General features: G+C 40.8%; 1 protein-coding gene across 5 annotated transcripts in view; it reads left to right on the forward strand.

Annotated features, from left to right (window-relative positions):
* LOC109477384 (carcinoembryonic antigen-related cell adhesion molecule 1-like) overlaps positions 1-18,407 on the forward strand; it is a 94,406-nt gene extending 75,999 nt beyond the window's left edge. For 2 of the 5 annotated variants that reach the window (XM_019778625.1, XM_019778626.1), the window contains 6 exons: positions 7,163-7,285; positions 8,297-8,356; positions 9,040-9,072; positions 11,512-11,628; positions 14,429-14,477; positions 18,141-18,407. In XM_019778625.1, coding sequence (XP_019634184.1) covers positions 7,163-7,285; positions 8,297-8,356; positions 9,040-9,072; positions 11,512-11,628; positions 14,429-14,477; positions 18,141-18,204 — 446 coding nt within the window. In that variant the 3' untranslated portion in view covers positions 18,205-18,407. Of the gene's footprint in view, positions 1-7,162; positions 7,286-8,296; positions 8,357-9,039; positions 9,073-11,291; positions 11,383-11,511; positions 11,629-14,428; positions 14,478-18,140 lie in introns of all 5 variants that reach the window. The other 3 variants (XM_019778628.1, XM_019778629.1, XM_019778627.1) reach the window with 3 other exon arrangements.
* Positions 18,408-24,596: the final 6,189 nt, after the last annotated feature.

The raw sequence follows: 24,596 nt of genomic DNA on the forward strand, positions 1-24,596 counted from the left end.
GGTTTAAACTCAGTATGTAGATAAATGACTAGAATATTGAGAAATTGGGTTTCCAAGCCCTAAAAACTGCACTTGATGCCTTTAAAGGTGGCAAAACTGGATTTTCAAAGTCAATTTTCTGTACATTCTTTTGATGCAGTAAGTTGAATCAATCCTATCCCATAGCATACTGATATCTGTAAAGAAAAAAACACGATGTTACTAACGAAAAATGGCTGCTTGTTTTGTATCGTAGGCTTGTGACAGGGCCTTAAAGTTTTTTTCTTTTTTTTTTCAATTTCAAAACTTTATTGATGACCAAGAGACAAAATATATACAAAATATACACATACACAACATACAATGCACTAAACATAGTTACAAATGTCTAAAGGACATAAGGCCTTAATAGTTTTTGCCAGAAAAGGAAATTACTCATTTGCTAAACGGAATGTCAGACAATACAACTCAGAAGACAGATCTAGGTAATCATATGAAAACATTATATTCAATTGCGATGATTGAAAGAAAACACAATACCACAATACTATTTTGGCGGCCAAATTAGCAAGGACATTGGATTATCCAGGTGCCCCCTAGCTTTAAAAAGATCCCTAAAAGCTTTTCAAATCTGTAGGAACAATTCGGGAAATCTGGCCACAAACGTACATTCTGCCCCAAGGAACAACCCAAAATTAGCCAGGAAAATCAAACACATTTAGTTGAAACACTAACCGGTAGTTCCTAGCGGCAGATTATTACCCTTCATGTACGGGATCATACATATGGTGCACCCCTTCTCATACATGCTTTATTACACGTTATAACTCAAACGGTCATAAACGGCCAAGTGGGGACAATGAAACAATGATACCATCGAAGTACGGCGCGAAGCAGCGCAGAGTTTTTAAAACAGTGTCATAAATAATTTGCCTCGTTCAGCTCACTCGTGAGGCTCGTGGGGAAAGTTCTGCATCTTGTGTGTGGATCGATATAGCTTCTTCAGCTGCGGGGGCGTTCATAAGGCCACAGCAAGTAAGTTTTATGGATGGCGTCCTTTGGAGACTCTAAATCTAATGCGAGAGGGCGAAAAAAAAACAAGAAGGGCCCTAAAAACAAGATGCCTAGATTAGAAATATACTAAGAGACGACAAATGTTAGGACACAAATTGAATGAGGTGACACAGTGTAACAAGCAAGAAGTCTTTTATTCATCATCAAAACAGCAATAAATCAGGTGGAACAGCAGTTGTCGTCCTGTGCTTTGGGGAGATAGATGGAGCGGTCAGCAATTTTTTTTCAAATGTGTCAGCATGTACCAAACTGAATTCCTAATGGAAGTCTTGCTTGATGCTTTATAAGCTTTGGTCCGTACAAACCTATTTGCGGCACTGTCGTGACTCTTTGGTCATAGTTACAGGAAGCGGAATTTCTTGTTTTTTTTCTAGGAACAGGCCAAAATCAATGCACGCGTGGACGTCATCCATAAAATTTACGTGGTGTGGCCTAAAAAAGAAACCGTCTCTCGGTCACGTTTGAGAAAGTTGAGGAATCGCCGCTGTCACTCCGGAATGGGTATTGATGGTCGCGGATCTCTGATCACCCGAGCTTCTATTATAGTAATCCTGTCGACTGTCACATTTGATGGGTCATCGCCACGCCACGAAATATTGTTTCTCCGAATCCCGGAGCTTAATACCGCGCCGCCCCTCCTAGAACAGATAGTCATCTCACTTCACGGAGAAAATTAATGACGCCAGTCATCTCGTCTGGCAAGGGTTTGATGGAAACTCGCGGGATGATACATTAAAGCCATCCAGTACAATTTCTGGGCAGGAAAAAAATATTCTGGATGAGAAAATCTGTCTAATATTGAAATTTGCTGCCATTGCTTAACTCATTTGATACTTGGAGCATTTTTTAAAATAAATCATGGAGGTAAAAAAACGCGAGGCTCCTCTTTATTTTTGGGTACCACCCATAAATAGCGCCAGAACCAGCCTACAGCACAAAACAAGTAACTGTTTTCTATCAGCGACATAGCTATGGGATAGGATTGATTTAACTTACTACAAAAGAATAACCAGAAAATTCACTTTGAAAATTCAGTTTTGCCACCCAGAAATTGCAGTCGATTCCTTTAAGAGATAGGAGCTGCAAGACTCATTGTATGTAACTCGACCACTTGGTGATTGTGTTTTTTTTGGTCAGTCGTTTTTACCTCCATGAAAAATGGAGGTATTGTTTTTGGCGCGTCTGTGTGTGTGTATGTTTGTGTGTGTTTCCGCACATTTGTAGTCAGCATAACTTCATAGCGCCTTTATGGATTGCGATGATATTTGGTATTCTGGAAAGTCTTAGGAAGCCGAAGGTCAAGGCCAAATCAGGGCCTCCTGGTTGATGACCTTGGTACTGCAGCAGAGCTTCCGGTTTTCGTATCTTTTTCCCTGAACATGTTATGGTCTTGATGTTTTGGTGACATATAGCTTATCTTGTCAGGAATAAGTGGTGTAAGTTTGATACCTTGTGACATGTGTAAGTTACTTAAAGGTTAAGACCACTATGCATATATTATGTTAATGTAGAGGTCATTTGCATATTTAATGAGGACATGTCATTTACAAAAACTCATATTTCATGGAGGTATGAAATCTACGAATTCTTGTTGCGGTTTGTTTTGAAAAACGGCACCGTTTGGCCGGGGTTTGGCCTGGGGTCAACTCTTTATACATGTTGTGCTTCCTCAATTTGAAAATGGATGCCGCCATACATACATACATACGGCGCTACGATCAGTTAACTGAACTTGGAAAGTATTAGAGAATAACTCGCAGCTGCGAAGTGCTTTAGCTACAAATTTTGCGGTCGGGTCCGTTGTAATTCTGAACCACGCATTGCAGCAGAGAGGTTCCAACGTATAGCCCGTTCCTTTGGGAAATCACTCACACGCGCTAGGTAAATGCAATAGTTCATCCCTGTAGCCAGAATGAATGGGCCTTTCATCCAATCTCTTTTATGTATGCTGGCAGGTGTGTTAGGAAGCCGGCAGTAGTTCACTTACCACAGAAGAAGACACATTTCCTCCTGCCCGATGAGTCTATTGTGGGAAAATAACCAGTCATCTATTTACACGACAAGTCTTCCGTGACAAAACACGGCGGCGGTGGAAAGATTGGCAAAAGTTGATCCCGCAAAGTTAGAAAATGGTTTCTGGTATACCTAGACGACAGGTTTACTTGATTGTCATTTGATGTGCCACCACTAGGCCATGTTGATTTGATTATATGGATGACATCCACGCTGGCATGAATTTTCGTCCAGAAAAATATTTTCGACCATACTGTAAATCATCGTATACAAAGCAGCTGCAAAGTAAAATCAGCAAATATATATATATGCTGTAAGTTAAAAAAAAAATACTGAAAAAAAAGATACTAAATATCGTAAAATGCCCAAATCTATTCCAAAGAAAAAGAAAAATAATGTGAAGAAATGAAAAATCTACTATTTACCACGCGTACCATAGTCTGTGTATTTAGTCATTTGTTCAACCTGGTAATTTCACCAGGTAATTTCAAGTATCATACTAGCTAGATTATGACTACCGTTCGTTTTAAATACTATATGATTCACAGATGCCAGACAGGTACTGTTTGCTATCAAACCGGCAGACAAGGGTAACGGCTCTTAACTGGCAATTATCGTAATAACACTAAATCAACCCTGCAGATATCCACGGACCTCACGAGACGGTATGAGATGGCTCCAGGTCCTGCCTGTCTGGTGCATCAATCTTGAAGCAGCTTGACGTTACAATGATGGCTTTTCGAATCAAGTACGGCGATTTGAGCTCGCTGGAGTAGACCTGTTGCCAGCGGCTTAATCGTCATCATCAGCGTCTCTGCCCCCTCTTTATGTGCCTCTATTGGAAGATTCCTTGTGCATGACCGATCGTGCCAGCCAGCTGTGTACATCCGTCTGTTGACGTGACCAGAAGCTAAAAAAGGAAACACAGCAGACGTAATAATACTAAGTACGTTGTTAGCCTGGATGCCAGACCCCAGTGCGACAAGATACTCTCGTCGGCCGGGGGAACGCCTGGCTGCCGAACGCAGAGTTTGCACGTGCCGGGGTCCAATCTATCTATCGCGAACTGAAGGAGTCTGTGGTAAAAAAATTCCTTGGTGTTGGTCCTGGATCCGAGGAGCTAGCCTGTCTAGCGACCCTGCCAACAGTCTGGCACCCAGGCTAGTGGCGTATCCACGAAGCTTGAAATAGGTGGCCGACAGTTTCAGGCGCACTGACACCGACGCGTGTTCCTGCATTGTAGAAATGGATGTGTCGCATTCCTACTTTATTTCTCTTCCTCATCAACCATCAATACATGAGGAGGCTACAAAAGGGCCACCAGAGCAAATGTGTAAATGGGGCTTGAAATGGAACCTGTCAAATGCAGAATGAGAGTGATAGAATGGTCTAGGTGTCTGGTGCTTCGATGGCTTCAAGGCGCACACGCTGCCGCATGTCCCTGCATTTTAAAAATGAATTTGCTGCGACGGAAGATTCTAGAGGTCACATACAGAGACCACATCGTCAAAACGGCGAGCGCTACCAGATGTAGACGTGATTATATTAACGACTGATTAGACTGAACCCAACCATATCCATTACAACCTGACCTAAGGGCCATACGGATACACAGACTACACAGACGCAGACACACACATACTGACACAGACAGACAGACACGAAGACACAGAAACACAGACACACACAGACACACACAGACACACACAGACAGACACAGACAGACACAGACATTCACACACACAAACACACACACACACAGACACACACACACACACACACACACGCACACACACAGACATACACACGCGCACGCACGCACACACACAGACATACACACACGCACGCACACGCACACACACGCGCGCGCACACACACACACACAAACACACACACAGACATACACACACACACGCACGCACACGCACACACACGCAGACACACACACACACACACACACACACACACACAGACACACACACACACACACACACACACACACACACACACACACACACACACACACACACACACACACACACACACACACTCAGAGACACACACACACACACACACACACACACACACACACACACACACACACACACACACACACACACACACACACACACACACACCAAAAACAATACCTTCATTTTTCATGGACGTAATACCCCTCTTCCTACCCGTATACCCGCTCTACAGGTTCTAATCACGATGGCTACCCTAATGGCCCAATTTATTTAAAAAAAGCTACTTTCAAGTTTTGTCCATATGTGAAATTTACGCTTATGTTTCTGGAACAGACCATAACAGTCAATAACTCGTGCTATGTGACCTAGTGGCCGATCTATGCGGTTGTTTGGGCAAAGGCAGAACTACGCCGGCAAAGAGGAACGCGTATTCATCTGTCTGCTCTGTATGTATTGTATAGTCGGTATAACCACCCTTCGGCGTAACACATCTAGCCTCTACCAGGCACCGCGGATCGCTGGAAAAATAGTAGAGATTGGCAGAAATAAGGGGATAGTATACCAGAGAAGATCCAGGGCCATAGGTCGTGGGTCGCGAATTGGATCTTCTATGGCCCGGGATCTTCCCTGGTATACCATTCCTTTATTTCGGCCAATTTCTACTATTTTTCCAGCGATCCGCGGTGTGTGGTAGAGGCTATAACACATCAACCATAAAAAGCCATATAGAATCATTACAAACTACCGTTGGAATACCTCAGATCGTACGCCAAAATTGTCCTACCGCGCTGTCAGAACGTTGTTTCAAACTTCGCACTCTGATCATTCGGAGTTAGAGAATTTACGATCCATTACGAAGACAACTCGGTTGGAACAATCACAGTGCTTTATAGTAAATTACTCCCATGTTTACTGTAAACGTTAAGTCTACTTTGCGTGGATCTCATTTGAGCAACAGATCTCCCCAATTAGTAAGGAAATGTGGCCGTTAGGCCCACAGCAAGTAATTTTCATGGATGGCATCAGCACGCGCATTAATTTTCGCCTGATTTTGGAAGAAAAAACAAGAAATTTTGTTGCCTTCTGACAGTGGTCAACATGGCGAAAATGGGCAAAGATGTCTGTTGCCATGCCGGAAGGTGGATGGCAGATAAATATGAAGAGAGGAGACAAGACAAGGCTCTGATTTAATGTTTTCTTACTTACTTTGATGCAGTGATATGTGATGCTGGCTGTGTTTATGTGATGTTCCCACTGAATCAAAACCATTTGTACAGTGATCGAGTCTAAATTTTAAAACAGTAGGAACCTTGTTTTTTTCGGCCCACCTTGTTTTTTTTTCGCCCGCTCGCATTAGATTTGGAGTCTGTGGATGATGTTATCCAAATAATTTACTTGCTGTGGCCTTAGTTCCCGAGGCCGTGGTGAACTAGGGCGGGTGAGGAGGCCAGGGACTCATGTCGGACACACCAGACTCATTTAGCCTGTCCGTGATTCACAATTAGCAGCGCTCAGGGAAGGTTTAGGGGGCTGAATCGGGGGATACATGGGGGTACTGGTAGGGGCTATTCAGATAGATGCGGTAGTGTGTTTTTTTCATACGGAGGCTTTGTTTTCGATGTTTCTGCATGTTTATTTGTCTTTCTATTGTGTATTGTTTATTATTATCTGTCGAATTCTGAAGTTTATTATGTTTACCGAAGGAAAACATATTGTTTTTACTCAGTTTCTTCCTCTTCTTCTTCTCCGAACAGTGACCTCTGACCTGACCAATGAAATGATTTGTTAACGTCTGTCACCATAATGACTGGTGTTGGGTTACATAATGTTGCAATTTCATGGTCTGCTCTGCTCCTGTCACCATATACTAGTAGTACATGTACATGTATGTGAATGTGTTTGAGTAAGAATTAACAGAGCAGACCATGTCCGAAGGTAAACATTATGCATTTGCGCAAATGTTACTTCTCTAGTGTATTTATTTCCACATGCTTGGCACGTCCGTGAAACGTATACGTCTAAGTTAGGTCAAAGGTCCCAGAAAAATTTCCTAAATTTTTTTTGCTACATGTAACAACTAAAGATATCGATGTCTAACTGTAGTGATGTTGTTTCTGTTGCAGACGGCAAAAGAAAAAGCACTTTGACGATCAACAACGTGAACTCCGGTCACTTGAAGGTGTACAACTGCATAGCGGAGAACAACATGGGCACGAGTTCTCAAGCCATTTCCGTTTTGGAACACGGTGAGTACCAGGTAGTGCGCAGATGGTGGGCAAGTCATTAGAGGATGGCATTAATTAAATTATTTCATGCCAGGTCCGCCGCTTGTAAACAAGGGCTTACTCGGCTGTGATTGGTCCTCCTCGCTGCGTTAGCGCTGGCCAGCCGTCACCAACTTATCACGTCGCTCTATACGGTCAAGACGGAGCGTGATTGGCTGGTAACTTCTCATCCAACAATAGCGGGTGTATCTGATTGGCTGGCGACTGGCCAGGGCTTGCGCAGGGAGAAGGATCCTCTAACAGGCTTCAGAAGCGGCTGCAAAGAGAAGACATTAGCCAAGGCCAAATTCGTGAATGTGTGGGTCGGCTTAAGCCAGGGTTGTTTGATAAATACAAGCGGCAAACTTGGCATGAAAGTGGGGACGCTGGCATGGTGGCTTCCAGGGTTTAGGTGCGTGGTTGAGGCTGCGGAAGAGCCAATGTTCACCCGCCAACCAAACTGCCGATAGCGGATCGTTTGAAGCCGTATGCAATGGGCTGAAAACATAGGCCTTCTTGCAATAATTGCTGATAGCTGCTTGAAGCTTTAAGTAATTCTAACGTCCCATTTCCAAGCCGGGACCCGGCCGGGCTGGTTGCGTGAACGCAAAAATAAACAATTCATATCAGAAAAAATATACAGATGGTGTTCATGATTAGCTGTTTAAACCTTTTTTTGTGTTTTTGTTGTAATTTATGCTGTACTGTTTGTTCCCGTAACCTGCCCGGCCGGGCCCCGGTTTGAAATTGTGACCTTAGCGTAACGTTGCAACGGGTTTTCCTCGAATCAAGGTTTCCTATCCCCAAATATTAAGCAAATATTAATCGGTATAAATTGCGGTGCTCTTATACAAATCTGCATGTGGAAAGTTGGGCTTGTGGGTGCTCAGGCTTTTTGCCCCTTCCTCCCCCATCCCGCCAATTTAACAACAGCAACCAAAAGAGAAAAAAAATCATGAAAATTAACGTGTCCTTCTTTATACACTATTGAAGAGCTGAATGAGATTCCAGAGCCTACCCCTACTGACGTTTATTTAACAACGAACCGAAAAGGCAAGTACACATCTTGGACGCCCATTGGTGGAGAATTAAAGGGAAACATCGTCGTCATACTTTTGTGCATTTTCAGAAAAAAGTATGCAATTTACCATAAGGCCACAGCAAGTAATTTTTATGGATGACATCAGCGCGTGGATTAATTTTTGCCTGACTTTGGGAAAAAAAAAACAAGAAATTTTGTTGCCTTCTGACAGTGGTCAACATGCCGAAAATGGGCAAAGATGTCTGTTGCCATGCCGGAAGGTGGATGGCAGATAACATCAAGAGAGGAGACAAGAATGTTTTGATGCAGTGATATGAGATGCTGGCTGTGTGTACGTGTATGTGATGTTCCCACTGAATCAAAACCATTTGAACATTGATTGAGTCAAAATTTTAAAATGTAGGAACCTTTTTTTTTCGGCCCGTCTTGTTTTTTTTTCGCCCGCTCGCATTAAATTTGGAGTCTGCGGAGGATGTCATCCATAAAGTTTACATGCTGTGGCCTGATAGAAACGTTTGAAAACAGAAACCCCGATTTGTTCTTCTCTTTCTTTGATCACCATATTTAATTATCCTATTCTTTTAATTATGGTAGTCATAACTGGGTGGAAGACAGTGCTGGTGTTTCATATAGTCGTTATGTTAATGTACACAAAAACCACTAACTCGTTATATTCCGTTATTATCTTTTGCAGAAGTTATAGGCGACGGACTGGAGAGAAACGCAGGTAAGACCTTGTAACAATTAAAGAGGTTGCCCCCATGCGGGCAGTCAACGGACTGCATTTCTTTCTGCGTGTATTATGAAAATCGACCAATTCTAACTTTTATCAAAAGGTAAATAAAAAGGCGAGGAAATATGAGATAGAATTTTACGACTCAGAATTCCTAATAGCATGCATATGAAGAATCATTTTTGAAAGAGCAATGATCTCTAAAATCTGCTGTAACGTTTAGATTTATTTTTTCTACATGTTCATATTAGCCGTTATGAACTGTGCATAAAAGGTACACCGATATTAGTACTGTAAATTTGACGACTTCCACCCAAGCCAATTAATACTTAAACATGATGTTTACTCGCTCATGAAATCGAAAGGGTGCAATAAAATGTAGCAGTAACATTTATGGTACCTGTACGTTAGGTCGTCTAAGTTGTATAGGAAGACTATAGCGAATACTCGCAAAATTGTGGTTTTATTGAGACCGAGGACGATAATTTAGTTCTTGTGCAAATATTAGATTGGGGCGTGCTGAATAAACACAGAAGGCAATCATGGTTTCTGCTTATAATGATAGAGTTCGTCCCCTGGTTGTTCAAATCAGTGATACACTCCGCTGCGCAGTGAATGGAAATCTCCAAGCCTAATCAAATGAGTCGGTTTTATGTCCATTGGGGGTATCGAATATTAGCTAGCCGAGTGAAACGAACACAAAACGCAAGGCGTCTTTTCTACTACTAGACCGCGACCAAATTTTTGGAAATGTTCGTACATATTTTCTATCGTATTGTGTTGTCTTTGAATTCATATTACAAAATCAGAGGTCACACAAATTGGATTGGGGGTATCGAATGTTAGCCGAGTGAAACGAACACAAAACGCAAGGCGTCTTTTCTACTAGACCGCGACCAAATTTTTGGAAATGTTCGTACATATTCTATCGTATTGTGTTGTCTTTGAATTCATATGATAAAATCAGTGGTCACACACACATCGGATTTACGCATGATTTCCTGATTAGAACATGATGCACAAATATGATTTCAAAGACAACATAAAACACAAAACGTAAGATATATTCGTTTTTATCTATGAAATTTGTTGAGTGACCCGTCAAATATTTGACTGCTCCGCGGTTACAGCCTTTAGTGAAAAGGGTAGGAAAAAACTACACGCGGAAGAATATTACTCGAAAGTGAGTTGACTGGCTGGACTCTTTAGTTGAGCAAAATTAATAGTTATTTTGCTATTCTAATTCAAGCTCTCATAAGCACTTTCTAGTTTTCACTACTTTAATAGTATTAGCATGAATAAGTAACTAGGAATGTTACATATTGTTTCATAGGCTGTCTAGTTATGACATGCTATCAAGCTACAAAGGTTTAGTTTTGCACGTTTATCTCTTACTAAAAGTATATACAAATATGAATCCATCGAATCGGATATAATTCACGTTGACATATGGTGATTTACGTATAGTTTCTGCTTGTTTGAATGACGATATTGTATGATATGCCTTGATATATACTTAGAATTGCATGACGTTATTTTTCTGTGGTTTATATGGAATCACCGTGCACTGAAGAACATATTCAGAATGTGACGTAATCCACACCTGTTTTTGTGCATGTCTGGTTTTGGTATTGTTTTATTTTGCACTCAGCCAGCTGAGAAAAGGTATGTGCAAAGTTTCAGGGCAGATATCACCATCTAGTTTGGTCATTGAAGGCTATATTTAAAGACACTGAAACAAAATGTTTTTAAAATTATAGATTTAAAGTATTTTCCACATTTAGATGTAAAAAAAATCGTCTGCAAAAAGTCACAAGGCTAGAAAAAAACAGAGTTGACCAGCGCAAACTCATACAACAGTATTAAAACAAACCCTACTTTTGGCCTCATTTTCCGCTCTGGCCGGATGGGAGACCGAGACCTAACCACTCAAATGTGTCATTACGCCCACTAAACTGGTGAAATGAATAAAACCTAACCTAAGTGGTAAATTTTAGACCCTATCTGTTCCTTCTAGCCCAAAAGTCTCCAACCTGGACGAAAATTGGCAAGAGAAAAACAAAAGATTTGAAAAAAAATACTAAGGGACTACTACCTTCACTGCGAAACGCAATGGTGATGTCTGCTCCTTAGGATGGTGAGAGGTGGAAGCAAACAGGCGCAGCGATCTGACCCCATCACGCCGTGTGTTTCACGCTTGTTTTCCCACACAGGGGTCTCCATCCCTCTCCCCCCCTTGGTCCTGCAGTTAATGTTGGTAGTGCTGGCCGCCGCTGGCTGGAATAATGCAGGAAACTTGCTTGGGTATGATATCCACATCTATGTATATATATTATATACACTCTATATGCTCTCTCTATACCCATATGACCACACGACACATCTGCCGCATACATTTTGCATGTACTTCTTTCGGTTATCTCCTGTCCACAGGGCCCCCCAGCTCAGTAGCCATTGTGATCGTGCTGTTAGTCTTGATTTTGATTGCGGTGGGCTTGGGTGCTGGAGTCTGGTTTGCAAAGAAGAAGGGCTTCCTCAAAGGGCTCTCAGGTATCGATACTCACCTCACAGAAAGAAAAGGACGTGGCTTCTGCACTGCTATTTCTTCTGTCTTTGCTAACACTCCTGTCTTCTCTTTCACGCGTACTCTCTCTTTCTCTCTATCTCTCGCATTGTGCCAGTGAGGTGCTCTCAACGTGTGTGCCTGCCCCTTCATATATACCCTCTCTCAACTCATGCGCACTTCATGTCAGCAACCACAACCATTCATTTCAACGTGCTCTCTTCGGTCGTGACATGCCATTATATATATATATACTTTAGTTGCCTTTTTTTAATAGTCTATTGATTGATTGACATTTTGTAGATGTGTTGTAGTCCTTGGGATCCTTGTGAGCATCACACAACCGTTCTCCGAACGTTATTCTTGATTCCGATCTCAATCAATAAGCAGGGCCAGGGTTCCAACTGCGCATGCGCGAGGTCAAAGGTGAAGGTCACTTGAAGGTCAAAGGTGAATGTCAAGTTGTAAATACTTCCTGTCTATGTCCAGACACTCAGGTAATGAGATACACAAGAGAACTGTTATTTGAGCAACTGGATATTATAAGATTTTTAAAACTGTCACTGACTAGTTTTGAAAATTAAAATTTGAAAAACTAGTCAGTGACAGTTAGTAGAATATTCCTCAATCAGTGACTCTTTTTGACAGGTAGAAACACGTACCTCCAAATTTTCGATGTCTACTGTACATCTTGCTCACGGAGTGACCTAGTCTCGCGAGAACACGAGACTAGGTCGAGACTTGTGTGGATCTTCTGACCTCCCCCACCTCCTGGCGGAGTAGGGGTAAGAGTCACTGATTGAGGAATATTCTACTAACTGATAATTCTACGTGACTGATGAACCTCTTCAACGATAGTCAGTGACAGTTTTTAAAATCTATCCAGTTGCTTGAGTAACCGTTTTCTTGTGCATTGTCTAGACGTGTTTGAAATATATTCTTTTAGGGGCCATCCACTTAAACATATTACCCACAATGCATCACATCGCGCACGCGCAGTTTGAGCCCTAAACCCGCTTACGGTCTATGTACGTTCAATATTCTAAAAGTTCAACAAAAAGTTATAATTACAAGAAAAAAAAGAACTTCTCAAGTATTGACATCAAACAACTCATTCCGATTCCCAAATGATGCGGGAAAAGTAACGTTCAAGAACGGGGGTGTCATTCTGACCGTGAACGACAGTAGGATCATTTCATTAGTGTTGTAGCTTCACACCCCCTCATGATTTCGCCAAACTTGTGGTGTATTCTCGTTGGGCGGACATGGAACAACGCTATACCTAAAGCAATGTAGCATTTTTAAAAAATATTGCGAGTTTTTACTCAAGCACTAGCTTGAAGATGCTTTTTTTCTTAAAATGGGCGTGACCTCCTTACTATTGATGACGCCATTGTGACGTCATAAAAATTTGCATAAATTATCATCTTGCAACAAAACACTTTGTGACGAAAATTCAAAGCCCGTACTTAACTGCAACATGTAATTTTAGGGGACACCCCAAAAGTCCTCAGGATGGGTTATTTAGTAACCTTAAAGGCACTCAAAGCGATTTCAGGGCGGTAAAACTGGCTTTTCAAGGTCAATTTTCTTGTCATTCTTTTAATATCAATCCGTGTGGCAAAATGTAATGTTGCTGACAGAAAACGGCTGTTTGTTTTGTATCGTTCTAGCTATTTATGAATGGTACTCCAAAATTAAGAGACTGCTCACGTAGCTTATTTCGAACGCTTGAAGTATAAAAGGATGATGAAAATATGCTAAGAAATGGCAGTAAAAGTCGATATCAGACAGATTTCCTCTCCAGAATGCTTTTGTTTCGCCACCCTGAAATTGCATCGGATGTCTTTAGGAGCTAGAAACACAATAGGACTATTGCAACACACCATATCAGAGTCCATCTTGGCAAGCCGTCGGCTCCAATTAGACTTCACCGACATTTGAAAGTGAAAACTCACCAAAAATCCAATAGATAAGGGGGAATTGTCGCTCAGATTCTTTTAAGTCAGTCTCATTGGCGATAGTCAAAACTTTCTGAGCTGAGATAAAGTAGAGGTCATCCTTGAGGTCAACTCATGTCCGTATCGAAGTCCAATATCTGTGAGGTGCGTTGTTCCACATCCGCCCCAGGGGCTACGAATTGTGCTTTGTAAAAATATATTGGTGTGCTTCTTTGGGCTTTGTTTCTATTCATAGACTATATAAGAGAGGAAGCTATACGATTTTTCCTGTGTGTAAAGATGTTTTATAGAGGATGTGCCGGTCGGTTTTGACGTAATTGTGCCAAATCCAGCCAAAACAACAGACCACACCAGTTTGATTTGAGGGTTCTTGGAGCTTTTTCAGAAAAAAATATGAAGCGACAGGGCGAAAAAAAACAGGTCTAGGCATCCCTATAATAGCCCCAAAAGCTACAATAGGATCCACATATACCGGAATGGTTTATAATTCAAACAATAACAATAAATTTTGAACCTTCAATCAAATCAGTGTGTTGTTACACGGTAAGACAGTAACAACTAGTAAGACAAGGACTTTCCTCAACTGTTATGGTCAAAATATGAGCATTTTACATTTGGAGTTGATTTCGAATCTAAATACATTCTTCTTACAAATCAGAAAAAAGTGGCAAATCCGAGAAAAAGTTTAAGTTGGTGTGGCCTAATAAAGATGTTGGCTGATTTTTACCTAGAAGTCCATATTCCTCCAAATGAAAAAAAAGGCATCCTCGATTGACTACCGCAGCCAGGCTGTGAGATTGACTTGACGGTTGGTTGTTTGATACAGGTGGCAGTAAAAGTAATGGGAATGTGCAGAAGGATCAGCAGAAGCAAAGGTACGTACTGCAACATGTGTTATCATGGAACTTCATCTGTGTCATCTGCTAAACTATACTACAGCTACAAAGGTACATAGAGATCAAATTTTGGACGACCGATGTCGCCTTCATGAGGATAAGTAACGACTAATCATTAAACAGAGACGGTGGACGATATAAACTGCCTGTCATGTTTGGCCAACTGGTGACGTAACGTATACTTAAAGTCTCGTGTGAATAAGGTCACGTGTCCGTACCTCTCGCAGATTCACGTTCGGAATGGATTGACCGTTACTTATCATTAAGAAGGTGACAGTGGTCGTTGAAAATTTGATCTTTGTGTTGCAATTAAGTTCAGCATCGTGCTAAAACATGTGACGTTTTCTTATCGTCATTAAAGGGGCATTACTTTAATTTTTTTCAAAATTGAAATATTGTAAATGAAAAATATCTTCGTGTTATTGTGATAAACTTTTACTTTTTAACATATTTGTGCAATTATATAATTTCTGGCATTTATGGTTGGCACTAAAAAAATCCACACGAGGCGCACTTAATTTGTGGTGCCACCATTGTGCTCCCATTGAGTAGATGGTAAGAGAAGTAGATGTGACAAGTAAGCTGTCAAAAATCACCTACTTGAGTTTAACACCATGGACACGTACACCATGGCAAGACAGTAAATTTTCCATTTAGTCCAAAATTTCTTAATTTTTTTATGGCAAAATGTGTCTCCCTTAAACCAAAACAAACTCTCGTGACCTGGAAAGTAGTGCAGCGAATATTCTTGAAGGCTGGGTAGAAAGCCTGATAAGAGCGTCAGCCATATGTAAATTGTGCTGTGTGGTGTAGGAATGTATCGGGTTTGAGACTGTATGATTTGAATTGTGAAGGTTTTGCAGTTCGTGTATAAATGGGCCGCATTGCGCAACTGGCTTTCCGGCCGGGTGAGTCGGCTGCAGTTCAGGTCACGTCCGTAGAGGGCGATTTCAAAGTGTACGTTACGAGCAGATACGCCGACAGGATTTTTTGGTTTCTAGATATTTTGTAGTTTGTACCTTCTTCTCAAACATAGTCAATTTTCGTATTTGTGAAGTGCACCCTGCTATAATTTTACCGCGTCGAAGTGAGTCATCTTGGGGTCCTTAACTATAGAAATCCCCATAGGGCGAAAACTGTGTTCTGCTACCTTGACTCCTATCTCCCGGCACCACGCCCTTCTGCACCCTCTACTTGTAGTTCAATATTATCCATCTCCTGACTCCGGAACGCAATAAACTCACTCTCCTTCCCGCGTTATTAATATTTCAACGCCGGTAATGCGAGGTGACATCACCCCAGTTCCACAAATTTGTCGCAATCAGTGCCGGCGCACAGAGTCATGGCTGTGTCCGCACCCCCGTATGCAGGCTAATCTCCAAGCAGATATTTCGGTGGCTGCAAAGACAGTATCAAACTAGAAAAGTAACATTTGCAAAGCAAATGCATAATGTTTACCTTCGGATATGGTCTGCTCTGTTAATTCTTACTCAAACACATTTTACAAACATGTATATGGTGACAGGAGTCTAAATGCCTACTATGAAATTGCAACATCATGTAACCCAATACCAGTTACTATGGTGACAGACGTCAACAAAAGAGGCCATTGGCCAGGTCAGAGGTTAGTGTTTGGATCAGAAGAAGAAGAAATGGAGCAAAAACAATATATTTTCCTTCGGTAAATATAATTACTAATAGCCATGCGGTATCCACTTGCCAGACATAGGCTGGCGAAAAAATAAAATACCAGTACAATAAAGAGATTCCAATAACTTGAAAACGCCTAAAACACGCCAAAAATAATCCAAAGCTTAAACCCCTGTTCGGAGAGTAATGCAACCCTCTATATATCGGTAAGACCACAGCTAAGAATTTTCATGGATTATATCAGAGCACGCATCAATTTTTGCCTGATTTCGAAAAAAAAGAAGAAAATTTGTTGCTTTGCGGCAGTAGTCAACATGCCCTGGTTAATATGGGTAAATATGTCGTACATGTCGGTTCAGAGACCACCAGAGATCCAGTCAACTAGAGGTATATTGATCTCAGGTGTTGACGGTCTAACTATAAGGTGTTCTATCGCATATAATAACCCCGTGTAGTATAGCTGCCCATGATGGTACGACAAGATGTTTTCTACAATTGTTCTAGATAATCGAGACGTATACTCATCTACAAGAACAGATAACACTGTAAGATACAGGAATAAAAGACATGTTGGCTGTGATATTATGTTTTGTTGCCGCAATTCTTGTTCTGGTTTATTATCTCAAAATTAAAAAATCTTGTTTTTTTTTGCCTTCATGGTTATTTTTCGCCCTATCCCATTAAATGTGGAATCTGCAAAGAATGCCATCCATAAAATCTATTTCAGGGCTCGAAATTCATTTTTGGGAATAGGTGCACTGGTGCACCCAACCTAAAAACAATTAGGTGCACAGAAAAATTTTTGGGTGCATCATATAAAACAAAACTTAATTACAGATCTTACTGCTCCACTTCTGAGCTTGAATCTGAAATGGGAGCTAACTTAAATCTTAAACAAGTGCTACAGCAAAGCTTTAATTATTTTTCTGACACTTTGATGCCAAGAATATCCTGTATACTATCATACATTTAACATGTACAAAAATACCAACAAAAAATATATTTGGGTGCACCAGTGCACCCACAGAAAAATATTGGATGCACAGCTCCAATTTTGGGTGCACTAAGGTGCACATGCACCCAGTATTTCAAGCCCTGCATTTGCTGTACGTGGCCCGATGGGGATACATCGTACTATGCTCAGCTTCGAATTCCATCATAGCACCAAATTCAGTGGGCCTCAAATTTGTTATCCAGAAAACGATGACTGGCAATCAAAATAGAAATCGCTGGAACAAAAACTGTTTCGACAGGCAATAATTTAACACTCCGTTTTCACTTGAGGCTGCGAACAACGAGCGACTAAAAATGTGACAGATCGCTGGACGAATGTCATACCATAAAAGAACGTTTTATGTGTTTTGTTATCTCCTTGATCATGCTTAAAATAATGGTGCATTATATTTAGATTATGATAAAGAGAAGGTTATTTTGGTTACTCAAGGAAAATTTAGCTGGGGGCCCTTACCTATCCATTTTGTCCAAAGCATATAGAAAATGAATTTCACTTTGTTATGGAATGTACCAAATATGATGTTTTACGTAACAAGCTATTCACATTTCTCGAATTTCAAGTACAACAGATTTCAAGAGTCTCGATGTTGGAGACAGATTTGAAATTCAATATATCTTTACATGTAATGGTCCCCACAACCCAAAAATAGGTAGATATTATATAAAGGACTGCTTTGTTATTAGAAAAAAATACCGAAACTTGTGATTAGCCCCCTCGATTGTAACACTTTATCAAAGACTTGTGCTAGCCCTTACTGTTTGAATAATTAAGATATGTTAGGTTTTATTTGACATTAGGTCTTATTCAACACATTTATTTTATTGTTTGCTACTTTCTTTATGTAGTTTGCCATACATTGTACCATGTGCAATTGTCGTGCAATAAAGTTCTTCCTATCCGAACCGGAAGCGTGTATAGTAATGTAAGTTCTATTCATCTAATATTCATTTGTTCTTTCTTTCCCTCTGTCCTTGCAGTATGAATGCGATCCCAGATCACGATGAAGATTTCGACGCCAATCATGTTGACGCTGCTGTATAAAGTATCATCGTCCAGATTCAACCCAACCCAACCTTAACCCAACCTAAACCCAACCTTAACCCAACCTAAACCCAACCTAACCCAACATACCACGTTTTCTACCGTATAGCCCAACTCAGCCATGTGTGTGAAAGCCACAAGTATGTCGTTGAAAGCCACAATGTATGTTGCTTGTGTGATGATATTGAAGAAAGAAAAAAAAACAGACGAAAAAAAATCATTAGACATCGATGTAAATGTAATCTTTTGTTTTATAAAAAATATGATATGTTCATTTGGGAGCTGGTCTGGCCAAGGATTCTTTAACAGGATGTTTAACTAATCAACAGTAACTTGAAATGTAGCATTTTATGTCTAATAACTTATATGTAAGAAGGAAGAGTAGTTGGAAGACGCTGTGCAGGCTTCTGGTTTGGATTTGTGTGCATAGCAGCGCCTGGGTTTCTCATATCTACGCGGTGTAAATGGCAATGAATAGTGCAGGGGGAATTATGAGGGATATCGGCTTTCGCTGCGGACTTAACGCGGCGCATTATGAAATTGAGTTGGCCCCGGCTGAACCTCTCTGTAATTGGATTTGACCCATGGATCGATAACGTAAACTGGAAGGTACCGGCCTTTGCTGAGTTCCTCATTTTAGAGGGCCTGCATGGGGGGGTAGTGATTACGAATTACGCAAACTTTTCGCCGCCAATTACGAATTACGTCAAAGTCTCAGAGCTGATTACGACTTAACGTTTTGCAGCTAATATTCTATTACGAATTACGTTGATTTTTGGGGAGGCTACCTACGGATTACGAAGACTAAAAAGGTCTGATTACGCCTTACGAAAAAGGGCATGCAGGCCCCCATTTTACCGCCGTCAACCATGGGAGGGAGGGGCGGGGGGATTAACCAGAGCTAGCACCATCTTTTAGTAGGCTGTACGGGTTGGACGTTTTGATGAGGGGTTATAATGTGATTTTTTGTGGAATATCAGTTTCTGTATACTTGTTTTGTTTTGTGTGTGTGCCCGGCCTTCGTAGATGGAGGAGACGGCAAACACACTAGACCACTGTCCATCAGAGTAACAACAAGGGTTCAAAACCAGTAAAATCCAGTCAAGTAGGGAGAATAACTGGCCAGGAGGAGTTTATGATATGTCCGACCGTAGAGCTCATTTGCCCGAGGGGGGAACTAAAACCCTATCGGTAGACCCACTCTCCTGGCCCGGCTACTCTTTTTTTGCCAAATTCTACCGCCCTAACCGCCCTTTGGGAAGGCCTGTTGGAGGCTAACACATGGCAATCAGTACCTAGAACTGATTTCTGATATCCCATCGGAAAAAAAAGTATTTTAAGTCCTCAGAAAAGCCCAACTCATAAAGCCTGCTAACCTAGACTAAATCAACGCCTCACTGTTCTGTAAACCACGCCCCCCATGGGATGATTGACACTTGAACGACACGATTCTTATACGTTTATTCATAACTAATCACAACTAGCTGTCCGTTCATATTCATAACGATTAACTAAAGACAGGGCAATGTTGGATTTGGAGATTTTCTATTGTGGTCTGCCACATGGCCATTCACGAGTTGCACATTCCCAGGATCCTTTGCGCACAGGGTAGGGTAAACCACGTGACTCATCCTCGGCTCTGGTCGGAAGAAGTCGGAAGTGTTCGCGAGCGCTCGGAAATTTAAAAAATGGCTGACACCACTGCCGGCGGCGGGAGGCACGTAGTTTTCACGGCGTTCGTACGGCGTTCGTACGGCAAAGCGGCATCGAATTTTGCTCCATGACTATCGGTATGGGATAGGATAGGGTTGATTCAACATACTACGTGAAAATGTGACAAAAAGACAGACTTTTGAAATTGAATGCTCCCAGCCTACTATCGGCCAGATACCTTCTTCCGACCAGAGCCGAGGATGAGTCACGTGGTTTACCCTACCCTGTGCGCAAAGGATCCTGGGAATGTGCAACTCGTGAATGCAGTGATAGCAAAGGTTTCGGCTACCAACTGTCAACAGCCGGATTCTAGGGCCAAAGATGTTGGTTTGAAAACTATACAAGCAGATACACAAACACAATACACAAACCATATCTGATTCAATTTCATCAATGCATCACCAAGCTGACTACCTATCTGTCGTTCATGTAGTTTTTTTTTTAAATGAAAATTTTATCAAAAACCATTTCTACTGATTATAAATGATTCTTCTGACTTTGACTTAAGTTGTCAAAAATTTGTGAATGATTGGTGTAGCCTACAAGTATACCAGCAGAAAACAACATCCCGTGTTTTTGCCTAACTGTTGATAATGTATCACGTTCTAGTTATAAAACTAACCCCTTTAAAATTATAACTGAATGTTTTGTACAGCACTTGTTGGATGTAACATGGTGAGCTGAAAATTAGGTTTCTTTTTACTATATTTGACTTTGTTATGTGGGCGAAGATGTAAACTAATTAAGATACAGGGGAACTTGTTATTTATTCCAGATTGCTATCCTGCTCTTTTAGACTGATGTTTTATAAAAAAAAACAACAATAATAATAACGCAATCAGTGTAGTAGTAGTAGTAGTAGATAGGCACACTAGGGATTTGTAATGTAATATTAGTGCCACGTTTTATGCAAAGAAAGTTGCCAAAGAAGGTACTTATAACCTTTGTCATACTGGAGCAGTTGTTGCCTGTCGCATTTCTTCACAGCACATGTACATCCATACTAAACTGGATACATTTCGGCGACGGAAAACGCACTATGATCAGGAAGTCTCACAGACTGATTCTTTATAAGATCCGCCATTGATAGAAGAACATGTATGCTAATGAGCACTCCGTGTATGCTAATGAGCATTTTGTATATGTTAATGACATTAGCTGTCTGCCAATGATTATTCTGTGTACATTACAGGATCACATGCTGGTATATGCTAATGACAATTACGTTATGCTAATGGTCATTACGTACATGTACATCATTATAATCCCGTAATGGTTAGTACAATACTACATGTATACACTGAGCGCTAATGCATAATATAGCGTCATCGGAAGTTACATTTATACCTTTCCTTTTCCTTCTTTGTGCAATCTGTTCTCTTTGCCGGATGCTATTGTGTATATATATATATCTATAAACCTGACAGGTGAACGGTCTCGCTACAGATTTTATGCTAGTGGGAGATAGATAGGGTGGTTTGTAAGGTTGAGGGGGGTCTAGCTAGTCAATGCATAGTTACAGCTCAATTTGAATATACTAATAGCAGTACATCTATTCAAGTATGGACAAAAGATCCATGGCTTCTTGTGTGAATGAAACTCGGTGAATATTCAGTGCGCCTGCCTAAACCATTTGAATGTGACGCTAAATTGTTGGAATGAAAAAATACCTTCCCTGTCTACGGGAAGCTGCCATGTACTGTGACGCGATCGGACTGTCGAATAAACGGGATGGATTTTTTTCCATGCCCCCGTCTGTGATAACAGTCGTGGTGTCGCCATTGGCGATCTGTCTTTATTGAATGAATGAATGAATGAATGAATGAATGAATGAATGAATGAATGAATGAATGAATGAATGAATGAATGAATGAATGAATGAATGAATGAATGAATGAATGAATGAATGAATGAATGAATGAATGAATGAATGAAGACCTTTATTGTACGCAAATACCCACTGGGTTCAGTACAGGTCACAGAAAACACGTCACAGTTTGCAATGAATATATACAATGTACAAGCTAGTGCTAATTCTACGTACTATGGACATATAGTCTAATAATGACGATAATTTGGCTTCTTCTCGCTTCTTAGTAACGATGTAGATATAAGTACAGATGTGTTTTATAATCGAAGGTTTGTCTAAAGCCATTAGAAATATGAACTTATCTTTGTTGCTAAGATGTATGAAATCTATTATTGACCACTTGTGATATTTTCCCAACTTATGAATTCCCAGACGGAGCAAACACACAAATGTTACAAAGAAATACTGTAATTTGTTTACATCATTCTTATGATTTATTATTTTTTTTCGTTCGCGCAAACAGTCTGACCTGGCCCGGTTTCGAAATGTGACCTAAGCATATAAGACGAGAAAAGAGACAGGACCTTTACGCAGGAGTTATATTTGATTTTATGCAGTGTTAGGCTTATTGGTAGCTGCCGTTATTTAATAAGGCCACACCAAGTAAATTTTATGGATGACGTCCTTTGGAGACCCTAAATCTAATGCGAGAGGGCGAAAAAAACAAGAAGGGCCCTAAAAAACAAGATGCCTAGATTAGAAATATACTAAGAGATGACAAATGTTAGGACACAAATTGAATGAGGTGACACAGTGTAACAAGCTAGAAGTCTTTTATTCATCATCAAAACAGCAATAAATCAGGTGGAACAGTGGACAGTGAAAAAATTTCCTGTCAATAATGCAAATTTTCTGTGATTGACAGGATGGTCCTGTCAATAGACACTTTCTTCGCGTTACGGGTTTCACATCAATCTGGTGATTTGCGGCACTGTCGTGACTAGTTGGTCATTGTTACAGGAAGCGGAATTTCTTTTTTTTTTTTGTAGGAACAGGCCAAAATCAATGCGCGCGCGGACGTCATCCATAAAATTTACTTGGTGTGGCCTAAACTACAAAAAGGGTTTTCGTATATTGTAGCGACTCTCGTACATATGCGTTTTTCTTAATTTACATATGTTCACGCTTAGGTTGATATGACTGCTTATTGGACAGGATGACAGGCTGCGAAGTTACTAATTATATACGGCTTTGAAGTTACGAATGTGAAGTGCATGGATCAAAAGCGGCCTCTAGCAGCTTAATGAAGAACTGCATGCACCAGCATACTAGTATTGGATAAGCTGTAATTTTTTTGGACACTTGGATCCTCCAAACCCTTTCGTCACTGTTTGCCGTGCACAACTAGATACCATGATCACAAAGGAGTCGAAGGAGCCCCAATGAAAGACCAGCCAATGTACACTGAACATGGGACTAAAACGTTTTAGGTAAGAAATGCGAAGTGCATTAATCAAAAGCGGCCTCTAGCAGGTAGGTGAAGTACTGCACCAGCATATTGGATAATTTCTCCCATCGTTGATGCAGTGCTTGCAAAGTTAAGCCAGGCGGTAGCGAGAGCTCCTGGAGTCCCGAGAATAGAGTCCCGAAGAAAGCCCACCTAATCAACAGGACTAGACTGGATTCGAGGCTTATAAGATACTAAGGCTTAAACATTACAAAGGTAAAGTACATGCGGCGTCTAGCAGATCAGTCAAGGATTATTGCTCCAGCATATTAGTACATTATTGCCTCCGGGGAAGGAGACATCCTTTCGCGGAAGGGTTTTGTGAGAGATTTAGATTTTCATGTTCGCAACTGTTTCTCGCGTTTGGGTGGAGGGATTCTTTTGACACTCGGTATATGTTTTGCTATTGGGCTGCAGATAATGCACGTTCTTTTGTTTTTATTGTATATGTGTTTTAGGGCGTGAAAATTGCGCCTTTTGGTTTTCCCAGAACACCCCTTTGAGCGTGAAAGTGGTCGCGACCGTTGACCTTTGGCGTGTTTAAGATATTCTCGGTCTGGTCCACGTATATGACCCCTCGCACAGAGGGGTGTCCGGTCTCGATAAATTCTTTGTTTAAAACCCTAGCCCTACACCATGAACTATACATAACAAACAACGTATAAAAATATACAATAAAAAGCCCGGAGGTATAAAATCTCAGAATTTACTTGTTTTGTATATAGAAACTGCGACAACAATACAAAGGCATTCCCTCTCAGCCCAGCTAATAGGTAGGCTAAGTAGGGAAAGGCTTACTATATTGCTGGTAATATGATTGAGATTGTCAACTTTCGTTGTGAACATTATAAATCTGCGAAGGTTTGGAATCTCAAATTTCTATTCTTCTATTGATCGAACAGAGAGATTTGGAGTTATGAACCATGATGTTCGATATTTTGCCCATATTCTTCATATCTTTAACTTTGTAAGAGTATACAAACACAAACCTAGGATTCAAACAGAACCTTTATTTGCAACAAACAAACCCGCCTTGAACAAAGCATGTTAATATATGCAGAGAAAATGAATATCAGTAATACATCTAAACAACCAACAAAAGTATACGACTCTATAACAAATGTCCTTCAAACATGCAAAATGAGGTTAGCTAATAATCGATAACAAAATCATACAGTACTTGAATCCACACACCACACTATCTTCTACAAATGTATATCAGCAATATGATAATGCCACACCAGCTAAAAAAAGTCATGTACCACATGTAGTCAAATGTAGGTCGGAAGGAACTAAAAGAAACGGAGCAAAAAACATCCTGTAATAGATATTGAGGCAAACAGTTTTAAAACTCATTGTTTG

The sequence above is a fragment of the Branchiostoma belcheri genome, unplaced genomic scaffold (assembly GCF_001625305.1).
Source record: "Branchiostoma belcheri isolate BF01 breed outbred unplaced genomic scaffold, Haploidv18h27 scaffold4, whole genome shotgun sequence".
Classification (NCBI taxonomy): Eukaryota; Metazoa; Chordata; class Leptocardii; order Amphioxiformes; family Branchiostomatidae; genus Branchiostoma; species Branchiostoma belcheri.